The 17,910-nt window shown below is 36.1% G+C and overlaps 1 protein-coding gene across 3 annotated transcripts in view; it reads left to right on the top strand.

Moving 5' to 3' along the window:
• Positions 1-17,910, top strand: part of ANKRD31 (ankyrin repeat domain 31) — a 174,833-nt gene that overhangs the window by 81,654 nt on the left and 75,269 nt on the right. For 2 of the 3 annotated variants that reach the window (XM_054488523.1, XM_054488524.1), the window contains exons 12-16: positions 1,644-1,788; positions 7,363-7,415; positions 8,487-10,005; positions 11,816-11,986; positions 17,160-17,297. In XM_054488523.1, the coding sequence (XP_054344498.1) occupies positions 1,644-1,788; positions 7,363-7,415; positions 8,487-10,005; positions 11,816-11,986; positions 17,160-17,297 (2,026 nt within the window). The remainder of the gene's footprint in view (positions 1-1,643; positions 1,789-7,362; positions 7,416-8,486; positions 10,006-11,815; positions 11,987-17,159; positions 17,298-17,910) is intronic. The other variant, XM_054488525.2, reaches the window with a different exon arrangement.

Here is a 17,910-nt window from a genome sequence, read left to right as displayed (position 1 = left end):
GAGGTTGCAGTGAGCTAAGATCATGTCATTGCACTCCAGCCTGGGCAACAGAGTGAGACTCTGTCTCAAAAAAAAAAAAAAGGCTGACATAATGTAAATTTGTGATAATCATTTTATTATAGGAAGATGAGGAAAGTGTACCTGTTGTGTCTGTGGGTGGCACAAACTAGATAATATCAAAGGTAAGAGAGAAAGATTCAAACTACTTTAGTAGGCTAGGATGCTTTCTTATAAAAGGAAATATATATACACTTTTAATTTTTAGGTACATACACTGGATAGAAATTTATATCCTTCCTCTCATTCCATACATTAACATGGAAATTTAGGCTTCTTTTAGTATAATGTTACTTACAGCCTACTCACCATATCCTTCCTGCCCTACATTCATTCTTTTACTAAACAATACTTTTTAGTATTTACTTCACGTAAGATACTAATATAGTCTCTGGGAATATGAAGACATATATCTGTAGCAAAAGCTTTGAAGCAACTTAAACATTCATTAATAGGGTACTGGTGAAATAAATTATAGTACGTTCACATAGTAAACTATTACTTAGCTGCTGAAAAGAATGAGGAAGTGTAGTCTACACTGATATGGAACAGTTTCCAAGGACTTGTTAGGAGGGTGGGGGAAAGAAGGCAAAATACAGAGTGTATATAATATTTGACCATTTGTGTAAGAAAATATATATACATACATATTATGTATACTACATACATACCTATTGGACTAGACTATTGCTGGAAAAATTCCAAATAAATTAACCACGGCTGACTCAGGAAAAAATAATAGTACAGGGATAGAGGAGGGAAACTTATTTTGCATTGTATTTTTGTCTGAGCCTTCTGTATTTTGAACCATATTCATTAACTTCCTGTTGAAAAATAATAAATTATTCAAGAAAAAGATAGTCCCACCCTCAAGAAAGTTAGGGTACACTAGGAGAGACTGATATGAAAGAAGTAAGTATAATATGGAGTATATTGGGCAGTAATATGTGTGTGAAAAGAAGGAGAAGTCGTTTTTCTCTGGGCAGCAGTGGATGGTGAGGCATTGGGGGAGCTCAGGGAGAGCTGTATAGAGGAGGTTGTTTGAGAAGTAGTAACAGTAGTAATAGATTGACCACTTTTTCACCTACAGTCTGAGGAGGAGCAGCAGCAGCACAGGTATAGATGGAAGACATAATTATCTCCTGGAACCCGTTAAAATTATATTTACTACTACAGAACCCAGTCCTAATTCTTGGTATATTTGCTAACTTCATTTCACTAGCAGCTGAGCCACTGATGTTTCTACCTCAGCCTTTCTTGCCTCCTGCCTTTCTGCCTGCCTGCTTTCCCACCTTCCATCCCCCTTACCTCGTTCTCCCTTTCTTCTCTTCCCTCCTTCTTTCTTTTTCTCTTTCTCCCTTTCATTCTTCCTTTAGTCTTTTTTAATGAGAAGAAACTCATGTATCAACAAATTAAAATTCAGTAGCAACTACATTAATTCTTTTTTTATTGGACAGGATTTATAGATAAATCCAAACTGTGTTTTCCAAAGAGATATTTGATGTTACTTAGAGTTGTCTGGTAGCACACATTCACAGTAATACACCCTCAATCTGGGTTCCCTTACATAAACAACCTTTTTCTAGGTGGCAGAGTTACTTCTTCTGAATGGAGCTGATCCATTATTTAGAAATGATGATGGAAAATGTGCTTTGGATGAGGCCAAAGATTTATGTATGAAGCGTCTCCTTGAGAGATATATGCCTAAACATCAAAAATGCCTTACATCAGGTAAGATTAAACTGCCCTGTAATAGCTATTTGTCACATCAGTGAAGTTACAGAAATTTAATTTAGAATTAAAGAAATTAAATTTATTTTTCTCATGAGTGTTGAGAAAATCCATCCAATAGTGTCTTTTCTTCATTCTTTTAATAAATCACACTGACTTGTTTGCAAATGCACATAGGACTCTAAAAGAAAAAAGAAAGGTAATACTTTTCTGCAGGTTGTACATTGCAAACAGTTAAGAAACCTTTTATAAATTTGTTTCTTTTCCCCAAAATCCTTTGACTAAATAACATGATATGATGTAAATTAAGTTTGGTTATATCCTTTTCAGTGAAAATGGCCAGGATTATTTATATTCATTCCCTAAGAATATTTTCTTATGGCTATACTTTTTCCCTCTCATCCACTGCTCTATTAAATTGAACAACAAAAGAACTTGATCTATAGTTTTCAATAAAAAATTATGTAAATATAATTTAAATACATGACATACTCTTTATACTCTCTAATACGTTTGTTAGATTTTTTGGTAACAACTCTACATTCATCTGCTCAGAACTCTGCAATGGCTCTCCCTTTAATCTAGAAGAAAAGCCAGTATCCTTACAATAGCCTAGAAGTTCCTGTTATCAGCTGGCCACCCTACTGGTTAACCCCTTTTACCAGTACTTTCTACCACCATTACTCAACTTCAGTCATGCTGGCCTCCTTGCTTTTCCTCAGATATGCCTCCCCAAGTCTTAGTTCAAATGTCACCTTCTCAACGAGGCCTAGACCACCCTACTTAATACTGCAACTGCCCCCTTCTTACCCTCACTATATTAGTTATCTATCAGTATGTAACAACAAATCCTAATATTTAGCAGCTTAAAACAACAAACGTGTTTTATCTCACACAGCTTCAGAGGGTCAGGATTCTGGGAGTAGTTTAACTGAGTGGTTCTAGATGAGAGTCACAGGTTGTAGTCATCTCAAGTTGCAACTAGGACAGGAAGATCCACTTTCAAATTCACAAATGATTGTTGGCAGGACTCAGATCATTGCTGGTTGTTGGCTGAAGGCTTTAGCTACTTGCCACATTAGCTTCTCCATAAGGCTGCTGACAACCTGGCAGCTATCTCAGAGCAGGTGACCTAAGAGGAAGAGAATGTACCTTAGACAAAAGCCAGTCTTTTCATAACCTAATCTTAAAAGTGATATGTCATCACTTTTGCCATATTCTGTTTGTTAGAAGTGAGTCACTAAGTCTGGCCCACACTCAAAGGTAGCAGAATTAAGCTCCACCGCTTAATATACATGGATATATTAAAAATATATCCATAGATTCACAAAAATCTATGGATATATTTTTAGAATCATTATACTCACTCTATTCCCTCTAACCCCGCTCTGCTTAGACATTCCCCATAGCACTTATTACCTAATGCATTAGACAGTTGACTTATTTTTTATTTTCTGTCTTTTTCCTCCAGAATCTAAGCTCCATGAAGGAAAAGATCTTTGTTTTGTCTACTGATTAATATTAAAGTGTCTTGTACATAGTAGGCATTCAGCAAATATTTATTGAATAAATATTGTCAGTCCTCTGAAACAAAAACAAATTCTTCCCATTCAAGAGATCCATATGTGCTTCATTCCCATTTATTAAACTGTATTTTAATTAAAAAATTCCCCAACAGATATTTTCTCCCAAAGGCTTTTATATATTATTATCTTTAACAACAAAGGCTTCTACCTTTGCAATTCCCCCTTTGTGTGCAGGAAAGTTTAATCTGAAAATCCTTCTCACCATGAAGTGAGTGGGCCTCCCTACATGTCCTGTAGTTCTCCTTTAATAGAACAAAACTTAGGCTGGCAGTGGAAACCTATCCTCTGCTAAAGCTCTGTGTCTTCCGGGGGACAAATAATACAGCTGTGGCTATTGTCACTTCTTTGATACAAATATAAATTCAAAGTTCTTTGGTGGCAAGTAATCAACTTAAGGCTGAAAAGGGAGTTTCTTGACAGAACAACTCAAGAATTAAAGGAAAAGCTGAAGATCCAGACCTTGGAAAGGTGAAGAATAAAAGCAGCTCCAGGGATCTAGGCAGCAGGAACCAATGATATCTCTCTTCAGAGAGCTGCCTATGAGGTTATGTGCTGGGCAGGCAAAACAACAGATGCTCTCTAACCCACCTCCACTGGAATTTATTTTCTGTGGAGAGTCATTCATTCATTCTTTCATTCATCGTATCAGGGTTGCTATGTATCAAACACTAAATAGTGCTAAAGCCTAATAATACAAGATGAATAAGAAACAGGGATAGCAAGCAATTACGATGAAGAACGTGATAAAAGAATGCTCAGGCCCTATGAGAGTACAGAAAAAAGACACATAACCCAGGCTCCTTCATGTCCAGGAGGATAACAGGACAGATATTACATATCTATCTTGGTTAATGATTAAGTGTCAACACAAATCCTTTGATAAGTCTATTAGAAAAGATCTTTTCCTGATCTAAATGGTTTTAAATGAAATTTAAAGTACATCTCTGTATTAGTTTGTTCTCATGCTGCTAATAAAGACATACCTGAGACTAGGTAACTTATAAAGGAAAGAGGTTTAATTGACTCACAGTTCTGCAGGACTAGGGAGGCCTAAGGAAACTTAAAATCATGGTGGAGGGGAAACAAACACGTCCTTCTTCACATGGCAGCAGCAAGGAGAAGTGCAGGGGAACAACCCTTTATAAAACCATCAGATGTTGTGAGACTTATTCACTATCAGGAGAACAGCATGAGAAAAACCTGCCCCCATGATTCAATTACCTCCCGCTGGGTTCCTCCCATGACACATGGGGATTATGGGAGATACAATTCAAGATAAGATTTGGAAGGGGACACAGCCAAACCATATCAGTCTCCTTCCCAGCTGGGTTCTATTTAATATAAAACAGTTCTTCCAATTATTGTTGGGTGTGTCTGTTATTGAAAATTAGGTACAGTTGAGCAATCTAACAACCAGTCATGAGACTAGTTTTTCTTTAGGGTTAGTGGATCTATTTTATTATTTTACAGACACTTATTTTATAAATCATATACTTGATCAAGAAATGCAGTTGTCTGAATGCTATTGACAAGAACTAAGTCCTGGATCAAAATATTCTACTTTTATAGTAAAGAGAAAACTTCATTGATAATTGAAGGCTACCAGGAGGTAATTAATTAATGGTTCATTAGAGCAAAAAACTTCCTTCCAGTGGCCAAATTGCATGAGAAGTGAGACAGACAGTAACTTGTTGAAGCCAAGTCTATACAAGCACATTAAGATAAATTATTAAAACAATCATATTAACATTTTAAACTATATGGAAAATTGCAAATAAAATTCAGTTGGAGGCAAAAGTATATTTTTAAATTACTGCTTTGATAATCTGCTTAACTGCTTGACTTCTCTATTTTAAATAATTACAACATGCATTGTTTTGCTCTTCTGGGAATGCTTCCTACAGCATTCTAGTCCTTTCTCCAAATCCAGAATCCCCTGTTCACCAGTGCCCACTTTAATCCATTCCTACCCAATGAAATTTCTTTCATGTAAAGGAATCCCAAACATTTCTCCATAGGACTAAGCTCCCACTCTTCCTTTGTGAGAGAATTTACTAAGATGGGTTGTGTTATCATGCTTCACCAGATGGTTTGAATATTTCTTAAGTTTAAACTTTCAAATTCCATGATTAATTATCAGCCTACTTTTCAATATGAATGCAAAATTAGGTTACTTAAGTAAAGAATATTTGTATGTAAATAGAGAATATTATTTCACTTAAATAAATAAAAAGAGTATTCATTTTTAAGTTCCAGATGAAGAGCTTTCAAGTATGGGAATGATGAATAAAGAACTTTCCTCATATAAAATATATTTGCTGCTTTTCTAGCTTAAAGTAAAATATATCTACTTTGATGTAGGACAAGGGTTCAGTCCTAACTTTATAGCCTCATAGGCTATAAAGCTTATAGGGTAAATTAACATTCGTAATTTTCTTATCTGTAAACTTGGGTTTATAATATCTGTGCATCTACCTGTATACCTATGGGATTGTTAATGTGAGGACTGAAGTTAATATATGTAAATATCTCAACACAGTACCCGGTACATTATGGGAACTCAGAGTGGCAGAGGGAAAATAATATAGCTATATCACCAAATATCACCACCTCAGAATTTATGCCTGGGTATTAAGTTGGTTGTATTAGGGAATGTAAAGTCTTAAAACTGAGAGAAAATGAAGCCCTGTTCTTCCTTCCAGATTCTCTTAGGAACCATGTCCCTTGCAGGGTGGTTTCTGGAAAATATGATTTTTCTACTCTATTATTTAAGATCGAAGGTTTGGAGAAGGTATAGTGTCCTTTTGCTCTTAGAAAATAATAATAACAATAATAATGGAGCACTTTCTCTATACCTAGGATTCATGTAAACACTTTACATGGATTATATAATTTAATCTTCACCATTCTGTAAGGTTGAAACTATTATTAGCTTTCATTTATGGGCATTTTATGGAGGCAGAGACATTAAGAAATTTGCTCAAGGTCAGCCAGCTCGTAAGCAGATGAGAATCAAGACTGAAACTCTGGAGTGAGTCCCCAGAGACGGTGCTCCATAGGAATAGCACCTTTTTGCTTGGTAAAAGGACATTATGTTTGACTTTTTCACCTGTATAATGTGAATGAATCAATGTCATACTTCATTATGCAGCTCATAATTTGATTGCTATCATGAAACTTATCCCCAAGAAATAAATTAAATTGCTCTGTTTTCGAATTACATCCTCATTAAAATATTTTACACTGCTAGCTTATATTTAGGGAAATTTGTGTTATGTATCACATACAAGATGTTCATTCATTTATTCCTTCCTCTGTCAAATATTCTTTGAATATTTCCTGTGTGTAAGCCATTGTTCCTAGGTTTTTATCTTTTGTAGCCAAATGCATATATAGTTAACTGTAATGCTACTTTCAGTACATAAAGGAGGCTATGAAGAGACACTAAAATACATTCCTTTTATTATCAACTTAGGCTTTTTAAAAATAATCTTTTTCCCCCTGTGCATTCACAAGATGATTGGCCTTTTCCATCTGTGTATGTTTTACTTTGAAGAGAATGCAGCATTCAATTAGGACCTTATTAAGCAGGCATATTAGGAGATGATAATCTAATTAATTATAAAATAATTTTTCACCTTATAAAAGTAGCTTGCACACAGTTACATAATCTATTGAATAAAGAGGTCATATCTGGATATATCTGTGGGGAAAATAAATACTGAGTTTAGTGCCAATCTTCAGTATTAGTTATTTTGTTAGATCTGTTTTGCTTTCCCTATGGAAATGTTTTAGCTCTCTTAAGATAGTATTTGATTTCTAATATGGAACTTATAGGAATGTTATATGTGCCAATTTTAATATAAAATGTTTGCATAATTTCACTTATTCCACTTGGTTTTCTTGTGGCAAAGGACTCGTGGGTTTTAGAAGTCTAAAGTCTAAACACTAGAAGCTGTTTTCATTGATTTTCTCTTTTTGTTTACAGCTCAAAGGAGTAGCATTGACCCACTAGACATAGAGGATGTGTACCAACACAAGGTATATCTATGTTTAGTAATAAACATTTTTATAGGGATGTAACTTCTGGTTGTTTCATAGATTGTCAAAGGGAAGAGAAAGACTGCTGAAGCTTTAGTAATAATGACCTCACATTTGCTTTTAAGACACTAGAATAATTGCATGAGAATCAGAGGGTTCTGGGCTGTTAGTTTGTAGCATATCTGGGCACGCTAATATGTTGGTAACCATTTCCTTCCTCCTCATCTTTATGGAGCTTAAGGTTTATCAACCATGTCTAATTTTCTGTGGCCTAAGCATAGTACAGGAAGGAGTCAAAGGTTTTAGCCCATCTCTTCAAACTTTACATCGTGGGCAGTTACTCTTCATCTGGTACTTGAGTTGTGGTGAATGAGAGGAAGCTGTGTTCCTGTTTTAATCTTAGCAGCCCATAATAATTTTTTCATACAGACCAGTTGAAGAGCATATCTTTCTTCCTGTTTTTAAGTCAATTTTTCTGCTTCCATCCCATAGTTCTCCCGGATAATAGAAGAAGAAACCCCTAATTCTAGCTCCACCTGTATAACAATTGGGAGAGGAGAGTGTTTCTAAAGCATTTGTGTAAATCTTCTTGTAAAGTTTAGAGTCTGACTACTGGAATCTGCTTTCTTCAATTTTCTCTTGCTGTTTACAACTGAAAGGAATAGCACCAATCCACTAGACATGAAAGATGTACACCAACACAGAGTTTCCTTGTAAAGGAAACTTTGATCTGATTAATTTAAAAGCCTATAAAAATTAAGTAGATTAAAATTTTTTATTATGTTTAATAAGATTAGTAGTGCTACAATACTGGCAAGAAGGAATTAAAATCTGCAGTAGAAAATAAAGATTAGTATACATACTGAGTCTAAATCTATTACATTTGCCTTTCTTCTATTAGTCTGCATTTCTGAAATATCAGGTTGGCTATATCCCAGCAGGATCTGTGGTTAGATTGAATTAGAAAATAGTAGTTTGAATCAAATAATAGTTGATTTATCAATAATCCAGATTGAATTGATATAGTACTACCACTGAAAATTAAAGCTAACTATGTATTTTTTTCTATAGAAACCAAAGTTCAGTTCTAAAAGTCACATTTGGCATGTTTATAGTGAAAATTCCAACAGACAGAAGCTGGAACATGTAAAAGTCAATAAAGGAAGCAAAGAGAGTTTATTTATAAATAAAGAAGATGTATATGAATATTACCAAAAAGATCCCCAAAACACAAAATTTGGTAAATCCAAGCATAAACAGTCAACTCTTAACCAGATATACTCTACAGGACTCAGAAAGGGCAATCTCCATAACGTCAAAGATCCCAATACAAACATGCCAAAACGTATAGGAAGAAGAAAAACACAACATAAAAGGACCCAAGTAGATGATGTAGACTGTAATCCAAGAAAGACACTAGCTGTCTCTCCTTCCAGGAGAGTAAACAGATTGGTTACCTATCAGCAGCATATTCCAGAAACCCTTAATGACCTTCCAGAAGAATTGTGTGAAACTTCCAGCTTAACTCTGTCAAGCCTGAAAAATGGATTAGATAACAGTACTGAGGCTTGTTCAGTTTCCAAAGAGATACACATCCAGAACCTGGATTTATCAGATAGTCAAGAAGTTCAATGCTTGGAATTAGAATCTGTTGACCAAACTGAAGCTGTTTCTTTCCCAGGACTTTCATTACATAAAGAAATCAGGTTACCAGTTGTTACTACAGATAAGCAGCCTCACACTCTCCAGGAACAACACCATGTACTTTACAAATCTCATGAAAACAGCAACTTGGTCCCAAAAGATGAGAGATTTAACAAATGGGAAAATTCTTTCCTATCCTTTGTAAAGGGAAATTCTGATAATGATGATGATGATGATTGCTCTACCTCTGAGAAGGCTATAACATCTAAAAAGGTGTTGTGTTCTACAGGTGGCAAAAAACACTATAATTTTAAGGAGAATTTAACAAATAAAAAAGAAATGGGTTTTCAACAGTTTTTACTTTCTGAAGATCATCTTTCACAGGAAAATGAGTTAAAAGCAGTCAGCCTAACCACACTTCCAGAACAGGAAGCTGTTAATTTTTCTCATTCAGATAATGCAGTTATTTCTGAACATGTTGCAAATTATGAACAATGCATATTTGGACCTTCTTTTGATCACTCAAATGGCAATCCTGAGCAAAATTCCCTGGCTTGTATGAGAACACTTTCGACACATGAGGCTTCAAAGTTGACTAATCATGTGGAGCTATTCAAAAAGCCACAGGATTGTATTCCCAGAGCACCAACTTTTTTAATGAATCAAACAGATACACATATTGTGGAGAAGGTGGCAAAGAATTGTGACACTGAAAGGAATTACATTGACAGAGACCAAAAGATAATTTATTCAAATGAGCCTTTATCCATAGTTGTTCATTCTCAAGTAATAGAAACAACTAAAGTTGAAAAAAGGAGACAAAACCATCTAGAAAGTGAGACTATACACGATATAGATTCTCATTCCACTGACAATATGAGTAAAGAATTGGCCAACATCTCACAACTTAGTCAAAAAGAAAAGAAGGAAATTTCTCACAAACCAGGTATTTATTGCTTAATCTGTACATATTTCCTATAGATTTACTTATTTTTATAGAAATTTCCAACCAAATTGTATTCAACCGATGGCCAAACTGAGAAGAATGAGGATATGTAGACCATATTTTGAGATGCCACTAAACCTAGTAGTTAAGTAATAGTGATTACTTTGAAAGTCAAAACGATGTTATCAAAGATGGTTGCTAAGCTGATATTGACTGACGGTAATAAACAGTAGTTTTTTTTATAATTATTATTATACTTTAAGTTCTGGGATACATGTGTAGAATGTGCAGATTTGTTACATAGGTATATATGTGCCATGGTGGTTTGCTGCACCCATCAACCCATCGTCTACATTAGGTATTTCTCCTAATGCTATCCCACCAGTGGCCCCCCAACCCCATGACAGGCCCTGGTGTGTGATGTTCCCCTCCCCATGTGTTCTCATTGTTCAGTTCCCACTTATGAGTGAGAACATGTGGTGTCTGCTTTTCTGTTCCTGTGTTAGCTTGCTGAGAATGATGGTTTCCAGCTTCATTCATGTCCCTGAAAAGGACATGAACTCATCCCTTTTTATGGCTGCATAGTATTCCATGGTGTATATGTGCCACATTTTTTTATCCAGTCTATCACTGATGGGCGTTTGGGTTGGTTTCAGGTCTTTGGTATTGTGAACAGTGCCACAATAAACATACATGTACATGTGTCTTTATAGTAGAATGATTTATAAGCCTTTGGGTATATACCCAGTAATGGGATTGATGGGTCAAATGGTATTTCTGGTTCGAGATCCTTGAGGAATCACTGTACTGTCCTCCGCAATGGTTGAACTAATTTACACTCCCACCAACAGTGTAAAAGCACTCCTATTTCTCCACATCCTCTCTAGCATCTGTTGTTTCATGACTTTTTAATGATCGCCATTCTAACTGGCGTGAGATGGTATCTCATTGTGGCTTTGATTTGCATTTCTCTAATGACCAGTGATGATGAGCTTTTTTTCATGTTTTTTGGCCACATAAATGTCTTCTTTTGAGAAGTGTCTGTTCATATCATTTGCCCACTTTTTGATGGGGTTGTTTGTTTTTTTCTTGTAAATTTGTTCCTTGTAAATTCTGGATATTAGCCCTTTGTCAGATGGATAGATCGCAAAAATTTTCTTCCGTTCGGTAGGTTGCCTGTTCACTCTGATGATAGTTTCTTTTGCTGTGCAGAAGCTCTTTAGTTTAATTAGATCCCATTTATCAATTTTGGCTTTTGTTGCCATTGCTTTTGGTGTTTTAGTCATGAAGTCTTTGCCCGTGCCTATGTCCTGAATGGTATTGCCTAGGTTTTCTTCTAGGGTTTTTATGGTTTTAGGTCTTACATTTAAGTCTTTAATCCATCTTGAGTTAATTTTTGTCCCCTAAGGGTAAGGAAGGGGTCCAGTTTCAGTTTTCTGCATATGGCTAGCCTGTTTTCCCAACACCATTTATTAAATAGGGAATCCTTTCCCCATTGATTGAATAAACAGTATTTCTATCACTCTTTCTATTCCTTTTTAATATAGTATTTATTTAGCATCAGGAAACCTAACAACATTTTGATAGCAGGAAATTGTTAGGTCTATTCATTTCAACTATCTACTATATTCCCATCAGAGCTGCAGCCAGCAAACTTTTTGTGTGTTACATCAAAACATTTTTAAAAGCTTCCATTTTCTTAAACAGTCCAGTGTGGAACAGAAACTTTAAAAAATTAGAAATTTTATTTTCTAATTGTACAACCAGGTAGGAGAACAACAACACTGATACTGTAAAATGTTTGTTTCAGATGAGGAATTAACTAATAACATCAGTGGAGATGAAATAACTATAAGAAATTGTGAGGAGATAAAAGAAAAAACGGAGTCAGAAATTCACATGCCTACTAATAGCCAAGAACACAAAACAGTTCAGAATTTCAGAAAAAGACAAAGTTTCTTAAAAACTACCTGCAACCTAGGTTTGTATTCCTATAATTGTATAGGTTAAAGTTTACAAAATCAAGCCCAGCAATTCACTCTACTTCAAGGAATTTCTAAACTTTCAGATATATTGTTTCTTTTTGTAGTTATTCACTGACTTATATGACTATTTCAGCGATATTTGGTGTTAAGGCACCACTTGATAATCCAATAATCTTTAAGTATATTCATGTCATATTTCTTTCTATGACTTCTAGTTTATTATATTAGAGGAGATAAGGTAAACTGCAGACACAGCAAGAATATTCAGTGGGGACAGCAGGCGTGAAATGTATCAGATTCTTTAGATACTTCCATTCAGCCCTTTTAACATAAGGGAAATTAAAGTAACATAGCCATTAGTTTGTTTTGTGTCAGATGAGTGAACTGTGTGTTTCACAGTATGGACAAGCTAAACATCCTTTGATAGTTCTTGGAGATAGTTCTGTCATAAACAATAGGCTGGACCACTTCAGGTTAAACGTTATTCACTGAATGTTGATTTACATACTGTCTGTTAAGAGGTAGGAAGGACACTGAATTAGGCATTCTCTATGAATATTCTTTCATTTTCTCCCTCTCATGTAAACTGAAATCCTTCTTATACATACCTCCTATAGTGGGTTGAATGCTGGCCCCCCCAAAACATGCCCTGTCCTAATCCCTGTAGTTTGTGACTATTACTATATAAGGCATGCTTATATAGTAAAAGCATGCCTATTACCTTCTTTGCATATGTTCATATTCTCACTCATAGGTGGGAATTGAACAATGAGAACACATGGACACAGGAAGGGGAACATCACACTCTGGGGACTGTTGTGGGGTGGGGGGAGGGGGGAGGGATAGCATTGGGAGATACACCTAATGCTAGATGACGAGTTAGTGGGTGCAGCGCACCAGCATGGCACATGTATACATATGTAACTTACCTGCACGTTGCGCACATGTACCCTAAAACCTAAAGTATAATAATAATAAAACAAACAAACAAACAAACAAAAAAAAGAACCCTAAGATAAGGAGACCATCCTGGATTATCCAGGTGGGCCCTAAATCTAATTACTGTGTCCTTATGAGAGAAACACAGGGAGATTTGAAATACACAGAAAAAATGATGAGATGAAGGCAAAGGAGCAATGTAGCCACAGCCAAGGAAACCAAGGAATGCTGACAGCCATCAGAAGCTAGAAGAGGCACAGAAAGATTCTCTCCTAGAGCTTCCAGAGGGAGTACAGCCCTGTTGACACTTTGATATTGATTTCTGGTTTCCAAATTATGAGAGAATACATTCTGTTGTTTTAAGTCACACAGTTTGTGGTAATTAGTTACAGCTACCACAGGAAACTTCCCACCTCTCTAGCAGCACTTAATCATATTTAAATGTAATTTTTAACATGTCTATTATTCCACCAGACTGTAAGCCACTTGAGCAGAGAATTGAACTGCTCCAGAGGTAAGAATTTTAGATAGTGACATCTGGGATTCCCTAAAACTATGGCAGGCTTACCTCCTCCTGATCACCCAACAGTGAATTCAACTATGCCCGAGTTCTGCCACATTTCCCTCACCCTCCACAGATTTCCAATTAGGATTTTAGTTTTCCTCACTAAAATATGAATGAACAGATAGTCAAGGATCGACAAGTATTTGCAGAAAACACCAATATGAAAGATATCAAAGTAAACTAAGCAGACCAAAGGAACCCAGAAGAAACAGAAACTATACAAGAATCAAGAAACATCTAATATTTTTTCCAAAAAGATATAGAAAAGAGGGAACAATAAGAGAACAATACAGAGCTTTTAGTTGTTGAAAACAGAAATTTAAATAAATAGATAATATATAGATATGTACAGCAGGGTTACAAGGCAAAGCTTTACAAGTCTACTAAGGACAAAAGAAGAAAAAGCTGAAAATAGGAGAGAAAAGATAAGAAAATTAAAGATCACTCCAGGAAATCCAGGGAGAATAGCAAGTGAACGGTAGAAGAAATCATTAAAGAAAGAATACAAGAAATGAGATAGGCATTTCCATATTGAAAGTACCACTTAGTGTCTAGTACAGTGAACAAGGCACCTCACTGAAATTTCAGAACAGGAATAAAGAGAAGATCCTGAAAGCTTCTGAGAAGAAAAAACTGGTCACATAATGGAGAGAAATCCAAGTATTTAATAGCATTATACTTATTAATAGTAACATCAGATTCTAAACTACAGTGGAGTTTCTGAAGAGGTTTAGGATGAGTACTATTTGTTTCCTTTTGAATTTCCGTCAGATTTTGTTATTTTACATTTTTAGTCAAATGCTGTACAAACTTATGATGTTAGTAACATTGAGAAGTTTTTGAGTTTTTGCTCCAAAATGTATATTACATGGCTACCTTCTTTGCTACAGACACACCAAGAACAAGAATTTATACCATCCACAGTAAGAATTATTGGGAGAGTTTGTTGTTGTTGTTGTTTGAGACAGGGTCTTGTCTGTCACCCAGGCTAGGGAGCAGTGGCACAATCACAGTTCACTGCAGCCTTGACCTCCCCAGCTCACATGATTCTCCCACCCCAGCATCCCTCAGTAACTGGGACTACATGCCACCACACCCCGCTAATTTTTTTTTGTTGTTTTTTTTTGAGACGGAGTCTCGCTCTGTCACCCAGGCTGGAGTGCAGTGGCGCGATCTTGGCTCACTCACCCCACTAATTTTTAAATTTTTTTAAGAAATGTCATCTCCCTATGTTGCCCAGGCTAGTCTCAAACTCCTCCTGCCTCAGCCTCCCAGAGTGCAAGGATTACAAGGGTGAGGCACTGTGCCCAGCTGGGAGAGATTTTTCTATTCAAACTTGCAGTCTGCAGGCCTGCAATCTTAGATATAATTTTCAAATATATTCTCTCTCTCTCATATGTATATATATATATACACACACATAAGTTTTTAATTCTTCCAATAAAGAATTTTGGATTGCTAATCTCTAAAGAGCAATATGTTTTTGGCTGGGTGCCAGTGGAAGAGATATATGAGACTCATTCTTCCCTGTGATTCATATAACCCAAGAATCCATTTTTTAGAGAACAGTTCTCTAATCTTTTTATCTCTTGCCCTGAAACCATATGCATGGTTGATGACATTTAGGAAGTAGAGCAAGAAGATTGTCCCAAAGTTTAATGCAGTGATTCTCAAACCTTAGTTTGCATCAGAATTACCTGAAAAGCTTGTTAAAACACAGATTGCTGGGCCCTACCCTCAAAGAATCTGATTCAGTAGGTGTGTTAGTTGTCTCTATTACACACTTATTATCTCATACTTTCTGTAGGTCAGGAATCAGGCATGGCTTAGTTGGGACCTCTAACAGAATTGTTCATAGGCAGCAAAGTGTTGGCCAGGACTGGGGTCTCATCTGAAGGCTCTACTAGGGAAGGATACATTTTCAAGCTCATGTGATTGTTGGCAGAATTCAGTTTCTTGAGGATGGTTGGCTGAGGGCCTCAGTTCCTCACTGGTGATTGGCTGGTGGCCAGCCTCAGTTTCTTGCTCAGTGGGCTTTTCCAACATGGCTACTTGCATCATCAAAGCGTACAAGCTGAAGGCAATACAGCAAGTCTGCTAGCAGGACAGAAAATGTTACAATGTCTTTTAACCTAATCAGTTGAATGAAATACCCTCAATATGGAAATATTCTATTGGTTAGAAGCAAGCTATTCAAGAGAAGAAGAGTACACAAAGTCATAAATACCAGATGGTGAGGATCATTAGGAGCCATTTTAGTCTGTCCTCCAAAGTAAGTTTGGAGTGGACTGGGGAATTTGCATTTCTAACAAGTTTCCTCCATGGTGCTGATACCACTGATTTAACGAATATTTTCTGTTTCTTCACCCTATCCCTTTATTTTGCTTTGCATCTCAGTCTGAAGCTTCTCTAATGCAGTTTCTTTCTTTCTTTTTTTTTTTTTTTTTTTTGAGATGGAGTGTATCTCTGTCACCCAGGCTGGAGTGCAGTGGTGCAATCTTGGTTCAGGGCGACCTCCACCTTCCAGGTTCTAGTGATTCTCCTCCCTCAGTCTCCAGAGTAGCTGTGATTACAGGCATCCACCACCTATGCCCGGCTAATTTTTGTATTTTTAGTAGAATGCTGGGATTACAGACATCAGCCACCGTGCCTGGCCCTGATGCAGTTTCTATAGAAAACAAACCTTCAGGTTCCTGGCTTTGGGTTGGAGATCTGGGATAAGAGGAGTGGTTGCTAGTCAGTTGAGGGTTGGGGAAGGAAACTTGGAGTCCCAACTTTTCTATGTAAAAGATCTTATATAAAAGATATTAACCAACTGCCCAGCGCCCACCCCCACTGTTCCATACACCTGCCTTCCATAGTGCCTCATTTCCCCAAGTGTGGAGTGCGTGAGTCCAGATTGGCTCTCTCTACAATTCCCTTTGCAGGCACTTGTGTTGGAGCATTCCCCATTCTGCCAAGTCAGTTCACTCTTCTCCATCATTGACTTTCTAATTCCCTCAAATTTGTTGAAGTCTTTGTCCTTTATTGTTTCCTCTTTCATTTTTTTAATATGGTACTTTAAAATTTCTTTTACTGTCATTTTAGCATGGTTTTGGCAGGAAATAGGGGGAAAACATGATCTGTACATTACTTTTAGTTCCAACTTAAGTCTAACTTGTATTGCAAGGAAGAGATTTAAAAAACAAAATATTTGGTTAATGATATTTTACAGCACATTTTGTGAAAGAAAAACAGAAAAACATAGGCCATAGTTTGTTACTTGGCACCTATGTGATCAGGAATACACCCACTGAGATACAGAATGGCTGTAGAAAGATGATTTTTTATAATATCTCAGTTATCTTGAGAAAAATATTATTTATTGTTAAAGGACTACTGAGAATTAGATGAGTGTAGATAGAACTGAAGCAAGTTAATTTGTTTTAATCAAGTGTTTGATAGAGTGATTAATCAACTGCTAGAATGAATACAAAGTAATGTGCTTAGATGCTTATTATTTCTTCACAAATTATATATTAAAACAATAACAGCAATGATAACATTAATTGATATATGTTTCTGTGTAGTGTGGTATTTTGAGGAAGTTGTTATGTATTTTCTAAGATCCTTTATAACAATCAGCATTTGGCAGAAAATAAACCTCTTGTTTGGCAAATTTATAGGAATGAAAACAGGTGGGATCAACAAGAGGAATGCCAGAGGGGAAAGCCAGCTTCATTTAGCTGCCAGAAGAGGAAATCTGTCCCTAGTGAAAGCCCTGATAGAATCTGGAGCAGATGTGAATCTAAATGATAATGCAGGTTTGGATCATTTTAATTTAATTACCTTTATAATTTGAACTCACTGAAATACACATTTCAACACCTCCTGCCCCCTCCAATTTGTTCCTGGCTGATATGTAAGTAATAACTTTGAACAATCTTTTTTATATTATATTAGTGTTTAGTTGAATACTAAGATTTATCATTGTTAAAAGACCTTTTTCCTTTGAAACAGTTTTTAACATCCATTTGGGAGCATCAGAGAGGGTAGACAGAATGGGGAGTAAAGGGAGTTAGGCCTTTTCCTTGGAAGCCTCAAGTTTGGTGAGAATGCAGAATTTTCTCATTCTCCTATCCCTTCTTCTCTTTTCTCCTTCTTTTATACTGTTCTTTTTTTTCTCTATTTTTATTCTAAAACTATGAAAAATTTACCTAACATTTTGCTTAAGCACAAAAGAATCTTCTCTGAAGAATTCCACAGGGAAAAACTCAAAGGTTAATTAAACCAGGTGTCATTTTAAAAAGAATTGTGGCAATGCAAAGATACACATAGGAAAGTCAGACGTTTTAATATCTGAGTTGAAACAAATCAAAATGAGTAGTATTTACTCTCATTGTGTTTTGCATTCTGTGAGTCTTTTGCTTTGGCATT

This window comes from Pongo pygmaeus, chromosome 4, assembly GCF_028885625.2.
Source record: "Pongo pygmaeus isolate AG05252 chromosome 4, NHGRI_mPonPyg2-v2.0_pri, whole genome shotgun sequence".
NCBI classification, from domain to species: domain Eukaryota; kingdom Metazoa; phylum Chordata; class Mammalia; order Primates; family Hominidae; genus Pongo; species Pongo pygmaeus.
This window is presented reverse-complemented; position numbering and strand designations above follow the sequence as displayed.